The sequence below is a fragment of the Benincasa hispida genome, chromosome 12 (assembly GCF_027475165.1).
Source record: "Benincasa hispida cultivar pf3 chromosome 12, pf3_genome.v1.1, whole genome shotgun sequence".
Taxonomy (NCBI): domain Eukaryota; kingdom Viridiplantae; phylum Streptophyta; class Magnoliopsida; order Cucurbitales; family Cucurbitaceae; genus Benincasa; species Benincasa hispida.
In genome coordinates, this window is record NC_143489.1 from 29,017,805 (window position 1) to 29,028,994 (window position 11,190).

Here is an 11,190-nt window from a genome sequence, read left to right on the forward strand (position 1 = left end):
AAAGCTATACGATCGTTTAGTCTTTGTCAGCTATCGCTTAGTGAAACTCTTTCACTTGATAGCTTAATTCGTGAGTTCTTTCCAAATGAGGCAACTTCTAATTTTAGGAAAATAATTTTCCTTTTATCTCACGGTTACCATAAAACCACCAATAACCCTAACTCAATTAGTTATTAGAGAAAAAGAAATTAATTATCATATAATTAATATATTATAAATAAATATGATAACCAACTTGGTTATCATATTTATTTATAACCTATAGTTTTAATATTTCATCTCATAAAACATACAAACCATAGTTCTTTTTCTACTTTATGGTACGTAATGTAAATCATATTTACATTAATTCCTCCACTTGATGTATCTCATACATCACAGAAATTATATAATATATAATTGAATTTCCTCTTGTTAATTTGAACACTTCAAATCAACCCTAAGAATTGATTCTCAACTTGAATCCATTAAGCTACCAAGGGGACCTTATGGACTTATAACTCTAACGGTATGTAAATAACTGACTAAACTCTTTAGTCACAGAATTCATTATCCGTTAACTATCGGGCATTTCACTAAAGACCGACAGCTATACTCTTCTCACTACAGATATATTTCTGTATCCATATTAACCAATCAACAGTGCGATAATCCTTCATAGATCGCTCCTAAGTATAGTTGGGTAAATTTACCCTTTTGCCCTTGTAGTTACATCTAACTTCTTAAGTACCACAGATTTCTCTAATGAACAATAAGTCATAGTTCTACTATGACTGGGTCTTCTCTTCCAAAGAAAGGATGTGGCCACTATGTTCAAGACCCGGAATCAGTCTTTAAGAAGCAATCTATCTACTTGCCCCTACTTGGGGGAAGGAGTGAATTCCGACTTGTGTAATTGAGTTCCCAGCTTCCCAATCAGATAAATCCCTAAAAAGGAAGGCTTGTTGAGTTGACAATCTGGCCACTATCACCCATGCTAATCAAAGGATCATTCTCATAGGCAGAGTTCCCAAAACACTCAGGATTAAGGTTATGTCACTTATGGTCGTTTAAGTGAGATGTAAGTCTTAATTATCAACGACGTTATATAAATAGACTAATCATCTCGTGGTCCGGTCTTATACAAACTCTTTGTATAAGACACCCTCGCTCGCATGTCTCCACATGAATGGTCAGGATCAGACCATCTGTAGTAGTTTACAACACTTGCAAACCTTTACAAAGCGGGCCGTATCCATAGTGTCACCAGGATAAAGTATCCACTAGAAGAATTTCACACTTTAATGTCGATTGGAAAAAGTGAACTCGGATGTATAATGTCGGTTTTTTAAAAAATAAAATGGATCTTTAATGTCGATTTTAAACCGACATTGAAAATGGGCTTTGTTGTCGGTTTTAAACTGACATTAAAGGGGTAATTATTTTTTTTCTTATTTTATTAAAAAATTAAACAGTACACACTCGCGCGCCATCTCCATTTTACCCTTTCACCTTATCACTTTTTACCCTATCGCGCACTGCCTCCATTTTTCTCTTACCCAAACCCTAACCGATCTCCTTCACCGTCCGTCGTTCTCCTTCACCGTTCGTCCATCCATCGATCTCCTTCACCGTCCGTCCATCCATCGATTTCCTTTATCGTCTATTTGTCCGTCGATCTCCATCGATCTTCATCGCGTTTACATCCATCAAGTTTTTTGTCGGTCTCCGTCGATCTCCATCGCGTCAGTGTTCAGATCTGTAGCTATGGGTACAAATCTGCTAGTGGGTCATAGGTCGTCGATCGTCTTTGCCAGTGAGTTGTCGGTCATCTCTGCCGTGGTTGATCTGCATCGCGTCCGTTATTATATTATTCTTATACCATTTTTTTCAACTTGTGATATATTATTCTCATAAGATCTAATAAACTGTCTGCCCTTTCATCCCTAATCATAGATCCAATATCAAAGAGAGAAAATGGTCCAAAGGAAGTTTGAAAGGATATTCTGACTCTAATCAAATATATATTTTCTCATTTGTATGTATTTTCTCTTTGATGAAACATGAGAATCGGTTACTTCATTGTATTGTTTGACTTAAATGAATTGATGCCTAATTGAGTTCATTGTAAGATCAACTTTATCCTTCATTTAAAGACTCTTTTATTTCAGCAGATGCTTAAATCTCTTAACCTTGAACTTGATGTTGATGCACCTTTCTTTATGCAGCTAAAAGGTATCATGAATTGAAAGTCAATGTTATTATTCTAGAGCAATAGGTATATCCAAGTTTTGTAGTTTGTTGATTTGCCACCTCAACACGGATTGCTTTATAAATTTGTTTGTAGATGGCCAAAAATCAATTGAAGTAAAGTATGCTTTGGGTAAATACAATAGGTATTTTTCTTTTTTATCACATATCATCATCGTGCAAATTTAATTTGAACTTTCACCTTAAATATAACTAAGTTAGTGGGGTACCTTAACATATATTATTTATTTGATCCATAATCCATAAATTCCTTATCAGTGCCATGCATTGATCACTCTCAATTGAACTAGTTCTCCTGGTTTGCTTTATGCTTTTTAAAAAATAATAATAATCACAATAATAACAATATTGCCAATGTCAATTCATAGTTTTGATCTCCCCGTTTCCTTTCTGGCTGCAGACTTGAACTGGGAATACTGATTATCTTCAATAAATGTCTTGTATTTGAAATCTCAGTAATATGTGTTCTTGCTTTTTATCTTGTATCCCTTTAGCTTTATTCTTTGTAACTTGGTAAACTATTGTTTTTATTGTATTTCTTTAATTTGAATATGCATTTGATATCAGAACTTGTAGCAGATTTTTTAATTTAAAAGATGGAGAACTGTATTTGTGATTCAATTTTGAAATGGTAGAAAATAGAGCATGTGTTTATTATCATCATCTTATTCTTTTATTTTTTTAAATGACGTAATGAAATATATTTTTGAGGGAGAGGTGAAGATTTCTCAACTCTGAACCAGTTTGCAACGATAAACAATAGAGAACTGAGAAATTGGGCACATAATATTTGAGAAAATGGTTAACAAAAGGAAAACAAACTAAAATGTAGTCAATAAAAATGGTGAAGTTGTTGAATTGAAATAGTGAATTTATTCATAGTGAACGATTATGTCTCATATGTTTTCAGGTTTGCAAATATTGAAATCTTTGAACAGACAAGAGGAAGAAATGGCTGACAGTGTTATTGCTATATGTATTTCAAGTGTGCCATTTCAGCCTTACATTTCTTTAGCTGCAATAATCTCAGTAAGTTTTCTTTCTTGCTAAAATCCATGATGATGGAATAGCAAAATTTAAAAGAATTTCAGCATGTAGTCTGAATTTTTGTGATTTTCTTTTATTTTGCCTGCTGTATTTTCCTTTTCTCAATGGTCCTCGTATAGAACAAATTTTTGTATTAACTTGCTGACATCAGTTATATAGAAGTGCATGGTATCTAGTTTGCATTGATTAATCTAATTCTCAAATCCAGGGGTTGAGTTATGAAGGTCTTCAAGGTCTTCTCGGCTTGACACATACTGCAGGAACGGTTCCTGATGTTCTTCCCCCACCAAGATTAACTCTTTTATCTTCATTTGTGCTTCCATATAAACCCGAGGTCAGACTCTGTATTCTTATTTATAGATCTTGGAGTAATTGATATATACCAGCTCAGTATATGTTATGTAAAGCTATAAAAATTGTATGTAAATGAAAGTTCCCAGTTCTTCGAGGAAAGAAATGATGGAAATAATGAATACGACTATTTAATTAATGTTAAAGATTCATAGCTCTTCATTAAGGATCTTTCCTTTGTAAGGGACACAACATTATATGAAAGGATGTGTCTTAATGTATATATTAGCCTGCATATATATGGTTCGGTTTCTTTCACTTTTTGGACAAATTTTTTCTTCCTTTTCTTCTTTTCTTCCATATAGGGTTGCTTACAATTACATATTGAGTTCATTGCATCCTATAGTTGAGATATTGCATTCTTTAGGTTAGTAATCTATCCTATTCTGAGAGATAATCGTTCATTATTTCTTAAGCACCATGCGGAATAAAATTTTCTTAAGGAAGTAATGTTTCTATTGGTTTCATATTAATTGCTTTCACTGTTGTCTAGCATTTCCTATATTATCGATATCAACAAGAAATTGTTAGCCGATTGAGAGTTTGTCTGTGGAGAAAGTTTACTACTTAGGAGATTACAGTATTGCTGTATTTTTTTTTCATCATTTCAGTTCATTGGGATTTTGGAGCCATACATGCAAGATGGCCATTTGAAAGGATGGAAGCAGTAATCTTTTATTGAGATGATTCTCTAGGTAACGAACTTACTAGCTTTCAATTTCTTTTCAGATTCCATAAATTACATTTTAATATTTTCACACTGTTCTACTGCTGTCTAGCGAATTTGCCTATCAAATTACACTGTTCTATTGTTGTCCAGCGAATAATGGAAGATAGAAGATGGTTTCCTTGATCTAATGAAAGTACTCTTGATTCCTGTAAAAGAATAATTGCTTGTAAACACGTGTAGGGATGTTTTCTCATTCCTTACATTTTCATATCATGACATATTTAAGTGCATTTGTACATAAACATATGTGTTTATTGCTGTTAAACTATTTTCTATTATTTCAAACCTCAGGAAGATCAAAAGATGGCTACATGGTTGACGAATACAATGTCCAACTCGCTGAAAGGGAGGCCTGTTTAGGTACCATAAATATAAAATATACATTAGTTTCTATCTTTGGGAATTTCCTTACTGCTTTTTTCTTTTGGCAGAGTCGTATATTTCAAGGCAAAGAGCCACCCCAATTTATTGCCCTCTTTCAACCTTTCGTGGGGTGCTCAAGGTGGTAGTCTTATAAAGTTTCTTTCTTAACTCATCTCTTTTGGTTAGAATCACGTTGTAGTTTCTTTTACAAGATTCTGATGTGGAGCTGAGAGGGTCTTGAGAGACACAGATAACCATCATTTTTCTTAATGAATTCTGGTGTAGGGTGGCTTGAGCTCTAGTTACAAGAAACTCATAGCAGATAAAGCTTTGGCTAATAAAACTTATACGGAAGATTTTGTTGCCCTTGTAAAATCATAATCTTTGTATTATTTGTAATTTGTATTTTCAAGGCTTGAATTATTGTATGTCTTTTAAATTATAATTCTATAGCAGAATTTGCGGATTAAATGTAATAGATTTACAATCCATATATGAATAATATGTCATAGCCATAGCGTTCGATGATGATGTGTCATGTTATACTTTTTTACCGAAAAAATGGATTTGGCAAGGGAACTTTAAAAAACGAACAATAATTGATAAAACGGATAGATTCGGGCTTCAATGTCAGTTAAGAATTAAAAAAAAAGGCTTTAATGTCGGTTGCAACTGACAGGCTTTAATCACTAAAGACCTTCGATGTCGGTTGCAACCGACATTAAAGACTGTGTTATTGGTATTATTGAAGCCCTTTAATGTCGGTTTAAAACCGACATTAAAGGGCTTTAATACACTATCTTTAATGTCGGTTTAAAATCGACATTAAAGCCTGAATTTCTTCTAGTGATCTCTCATTTATCCTTATACTACAGACTTTTTAGGTTATTACTTAAGGCATGATCCACTTATACATCTCATATACATGCTTATACATGCTTAAGTTTACATACAATAACCATAGATCTTAGTTTATTAGATATGAGTAAATGCAAATAAAATAATAAATTAACTCTTATTTTATTAATAACAATGTGTACAAAGTTTACAAACAACGAAACTCCGGGAGAATTAGGACACCAATCCCAACACAAGATACATAAGTGCACCAATTGCATTAAGATATGGTACTTTAGGACCAAGAAGTTCTTTATTATCTTCTCGAGGTCGAAATATTTTTTTCTTTATATCCAATGAACGGACTTCCATTGAAATATTTAATGGATGTGCTTTGTCCATATAAAATCTTTTCAAAATTTTTTCTGTATAAGTTGACTGATGAATAAATATTATATTTGTTTGCAAACCAAGGCAAACTTTTGTTTTTCCGAGATCTTTCATCTCAAATTCTTTCTTAAGATATTCTATTCCTTTGAAAGCTCTTCAGGAGTTCTAATTATGTTCAAGTCATCAACATATACAGTTATAATAGCGAATTCTGATTGTGATTTCTTTATAAAAACACACGGACATATTGGATTATTTTGATATCCTTCTGTTAATAAATATCCACTTAGGCGATTGTACCACATCCGACCTGATTGTTTCAATCCATATAATGATCTCTGTAACTTTGTTGAATACCATTTCCGAGAATTTGATGTATATATTTCAGGTACCTTAAATTATTCTAGGATTCTCATATAAATATCATTATCGAGAGATCCATATAAATATGTTGTGACTACATCCATAAGATGCATATTCAGACTTTTATACATAGTCAAGCCAATTTAAATATCTTAATATAATTGCATCCACCACCGGAGAATACGTCTCCTCAAAATCAATACCAGGTCTTTGTGAAAAAACTTGTGCAATTAGTCTTGCTTTAAGTCTTGTGACCTCATTATTTTTATTTATTTTCCTCACAATACCCATTTGTATCCCACAGGTTTAACACCTTCTGGTGTTTGGATTATCGGTCCAAAAACTTGACGTTTTGAAAGTGAGTTTAATTCTACCTTGATTGATTCTTTCCACTGAAGCCAATCTTTTCTATGTCGATATTCTTCAACAGATTTTGATTCAGGATCCTCATTTTCAGAAATAATATCAAGAGCAACATTATATGCAAAAATTTTGTCAATAATTACATTAGTTCGATTCCATCTTTTTCCTGTCATGACATAGTTTATTGAAATATTATTATTATTTTTAGGTATTTCACCTTCTTCGTTAGTCATGTCGAGGATTTCTTTATGGGTATTTACATCCTCAACCAAGTCTTTTTCACAATTAATTATTTTTCGTTTTCGAGGATTTTTATCTTTGGAACTCATTGGTCTACCACGCTTCTGGCGTGTTCCATACTCATTAGTAACAACTTATTGTGTTGGAATATCAATTTTTTATGGAACTTTTGTGGTTGGTATATGTGACTTAGTTACTTTCTTTGCATCTATAAATGCATCTAGTAATTGATTTTCTATATTTTGCAAATAAATTATTTTCTGAACTTCAAGTTCACATTGATCTGTACAGGGATCTAAATGAGACAATAACGATACATTCCGTGTAATTTATTTTTCCAACTTCTTAATTCCTCCCCCTAATATTGGAAAATTTGTCTCATTAAAATGATAATCAACAAATCGTGCAGTAAATACATCACCTGTCAGGGGCTCAAATATTTAATAATTGATGGGGAATCATATCCAACATATATTCCTAATCTTCTTTAAGGACCCATCTTATTGCATTGTGGTGGAGCAATTGGAACATATATTATACATCCAAAAATTCTCAGATGGAAAATATTTAGCTCATGACCATAAGCTAATTGTAATGGTGAGTACTTATGATAAGCTACTGGCCTAATGCGTACAAGTGAAGTTGCATGCAAAATAACATGTCCCCATGTAAATGAAGGAAGCTTAGCTCTCATAATTAATGATCTTGCAATTAATTGCAAATGTTTTATAAGTGATTTTGCTACCATTTTGTGTATGAACATGAGCTACAGGATATTTAACACATATCCTAACTGATATACAATAATTATCAAAAGCTTGAGATGTAAATTCACCAGCATTATAAAGACGAATGGTCTTAATTATATAATCAGGAAATTGTGCATTTAACTTAATTATTTGAGCAAGTAATCTTGCAAATGCAAGATTTCAACTTGATAATAAATACACGTGTGACCATCTGCTAGTTGCATTTATTAATATCGTCAAATATCTAAATGATCCACTTGGTAGGTTAATGAGTCCACATATATCACCATGAATTCGTTCTAAAAATGCAGGTGATTCAGTCCTCATTTTAGCTGGTGATGGTCTAATTATCAATTTTCCTTGAGAGTAAGCATCACATGATAATTCATTAGATTGAAGAATCTTCTGGTTCTTCAATAGGTGTGCATCTGAATTCTTAATAATTCTCCTCATCATTATAGATCCTGAATGATCCAATCAGTCATGCCAAGTTGTAAATATGTCTATTCATGAATTTCAGGTTCATTGTTGCATATGTTCCAATTACTCATATATGAGTATAATATAATCCAGAAGGTAAAGTAGGCAACTCTTCTGATATACGTTTTTCATTTGAGACAGTGGATATGATATATAGATATTCCACATTATTCTTACTATCAGTCTCAGTATGATAACCATTGCAACGTATATCTTTAAAACTTAGAAAATTTCTCTTTGATTGACTAGAGAACAATGCATTGTCAATTGTAAATTTTATTCCTCTAGGCAAAATAATATTTTCTTTTCCAAAATCTTTGATCAAGTTTGCAGAACATGATATTGTATTTAATTTTACTTTCAGCATTTTCAATTTGGAAAAGTATTTTTTATTTGTAACTATTGTGTGTGTAGTTGCACTGTCTGCCAGACATAAATCTTCTTTGCTCATTTTTTAAACACCCAACATATGAATGATCCATGTTTCTTCATTAAAAGAAAATAATTACAATAAGAAAAACAACACTTAAAATATACAAAGATTACTAAAAGAAACATGGAGATAGATAAAAGAAAACAACAACATTAAGTCTAGATATTCTCAAAGTCAAAAGAAACACTTGATGTGCCACCAACTATTTCAATCTTCTCTTCAGGAGATTCAAAGAAGTCTGTCACATCCAAATTTTTCGTGTAGGATTGGTCAAATATGTCATTATCCTGGTATGCAAAATTTGCTTCCACATTTTTCTTTTTTTCCTTCAGGGAGGCTTGATAGAGGTCAACCAAGTATTTTGGTACGACAGGTACGTGACTATTGTCCAGTCATTTCGCATCGGAAACATTTATTTTCAACACTCTTAAACTTTTATCTTGTGGAGTTTTTCCTTTGTGATCATCTTGTGTGGTTCTTTTGAAATTTAAATGATTAGAACGACCACTAAGAAAATGATAATTATTTTTTTGTCTGCCACAGTTACAACCACGACCTCGACCACAATTATTATTAAAATTCACAACATTCACTTTAGAGAATGGTGTTGTTTCGGTTGGTCGAGGTTTATGATTTTTCATCAATAACTCGTTATTTTGTTTGACCACGAGAAGACGTGAAATTAATTCAAAATACTGTTTAAAGCCTTTCTCTTAGTATTGCTGCTATAAGAACATATTTGAGACATGAAATGTAGAAAATGTCTTATCTAACATATCAACATTAGTAATTTTCTCTCTGCTTAACAAAAATTTTGAATTGATTTTAAATAATGCAGAGTTTTAATCACTAACTGATTTGAAATCTTGTAGCCTCAAGTGCATCCACTCATAACGAGCTTTAGGAAGAGTAACTGTTTTTTTATGATCATACCTCTCTTTCAAAATTTTCCACAAGATACGAGGATCTTTTATTGTAAGATACTTCATTTTCAATTCCTCGTGACAATTCTTCGTGAAGATGATGACGAAGGAAAATCATAGTTTTTTCTTTGTCTTGACTGGATATCGTTTTTCGTTCTTTAATTGTTTCTCCCAAGTTCATAGCATTCAGGTGAATTTCGACATCGAGCACCCATAACAAATAATTATTGCCATGAATGTCAAGGGCTGCAAATTCTAATTTTTTAAGGTTTGTCATGACAACACTATCGCAAAATATTATATTTATGTTAGAAATTTAATATGTACTAAATATGCAAAATAACATTTAATTTATTAATTATAACGAAGATGGAAAAACTGGCATACCTTTAGAACCTACTTTAGCGAAAAAACGACAAGAGTTCGTACTAATAACGTGTTATGAAATTGAGGAGCACAACAGAAATACAAATATAAAAAAATATAATATAATAATAATTTTATATAATAATAATAAATAATAAAAACTAAAATTATAAAATTGGACAATGGAAAAAATTAGTAGAATTTGGTGTAAATTTCTCACCAATGGGTATACCATTTTAAGATCCACCAAAGGTCACTATTTATAGGCAAAGTGACAAGTAGAATGTAGACTTACATAGATATTAAGTATGAATTACTACAAGACACATGACAACATGAATGGTGACACATGATCCTTGGAACATTAAGCGATAAACATATATTTTTTTGTTATAAAATTCATAATATAGAAAAGTTAAAAGGATTTTTAAGAAGTTATAATTCCAACCTTATATTTAGATCAAAAAATTGTACAAATAAAAAATTATAGAAAATTTTATCATTTTAGTTTGAGTTTCAAGGAATACAGGTGTGTTTGGTCCTGGATTTTTTAAATGTACCTCTATAATCTTCATGTTATTAAGAATAGGTATTATAAGATTCCTAAAGTATTTTTTTTATTATTTTAAATAAATATATAATTTAAAAAAATTATTTTTCAACTTTAAAATTTCATATAATTATTTAGCTGAAATTAAATATAATCCATATAATATAATAATAATATAACATGAATTCAAATAAATATAAAAACATTGTAAATTAAAGAGTTTATAGTATCTATTAGACTTTGGGCTGCTTGCAAAAAGGACCAAATGAATTACAATAATTAGGCTGGTAGCTTAGACATTCGTAGTTTGTAAAAATGGTAAAAACGAAAATCAACCTACATATAAAGATGTAAAATGTCACAAAGGCTCTCACTATTGATATATATTTGATACACTTAACTAATTTACTTGATATACTTGATAATGATGCACTTAATTAATAATTTGTCAATCATACACTCATTTATACTACTGATAAACTTGATACACTTGACGAATATATTTCATATACTTAATAATGATGCACTTGACTGAAATACTATTTGATAAATTTGTCAATCTTGCACTTGTTTAAACTGATGATAAAATTGATATACTTGATTGACATACTTGATATACTTGGATAATGATCCATTTAACTAATATACTGCTAATAAACTTATAATGATACACTCTTTTATACTACTGATACACTTGCTTGATATATTGTTAATAAAATTAATAATGGTACACTCATTTTTACTCCTCGTACACT

At 31.3% G+C, this 11,190-nt stretch overlaps 1 protein-coding gene across 10 annotated transcripts; it reads left to right on the forward strand.

The window, feature by feature from the left end:
* Positions 1-1,463: 1,463 nt before the first annotated feature.
* Positions 1,464-5,269, forward strand: LOC120092664 (uncharacterized). 10 transcript variants are annotated; one of them, XR_016525401.1, is made up of 8 exons: positions 1,464-1,795; positions 2,154-2,214; positions 2,327-2,375; positions 3,161-3,279; positions 3,506-3,631; positions 4,260-4,343; positions 4,670-4,880; positions 5,027-5,269. XR_016525401.1 is itself a non-coding variant. In XM_090308556.1 (7 exons), the coding sequence occupies exons 3-6, from the start codon at positions 2,354-2,356 to the stop codon at positions 4,317-4,319; spliced, it is 327 nt and encodes a 108-aa protein (XP_090164682.1). In that variant the 5' UTR covers positions 1,510-1,795; positions 2,154-2,214; positions 2,327-2,353; the 3' UTR covers positions 4,320-4,343; positions 4,670-5,269. The 10 variants fall into 10 exon arrangements, 2 of the variants coding, with proteins under 2 accessions (XP_038906740.1, XP_090164682.1); XR_016525399.1 differs by having other exon boundaries at positions 1,510-1,795; positions 4,670-4,738; positions 4,810-5,269; XR_016525396.1 differs by lacking the exons at positions 2,154-2,214; positions 2,327-2,375 and having other exon boundaries at positions 1,472-1,795; positions 4,670-4,738; positions 4,810-4,880.
* Positions 5,270-11,190: the final 5,921 nt, after the last annotated feature.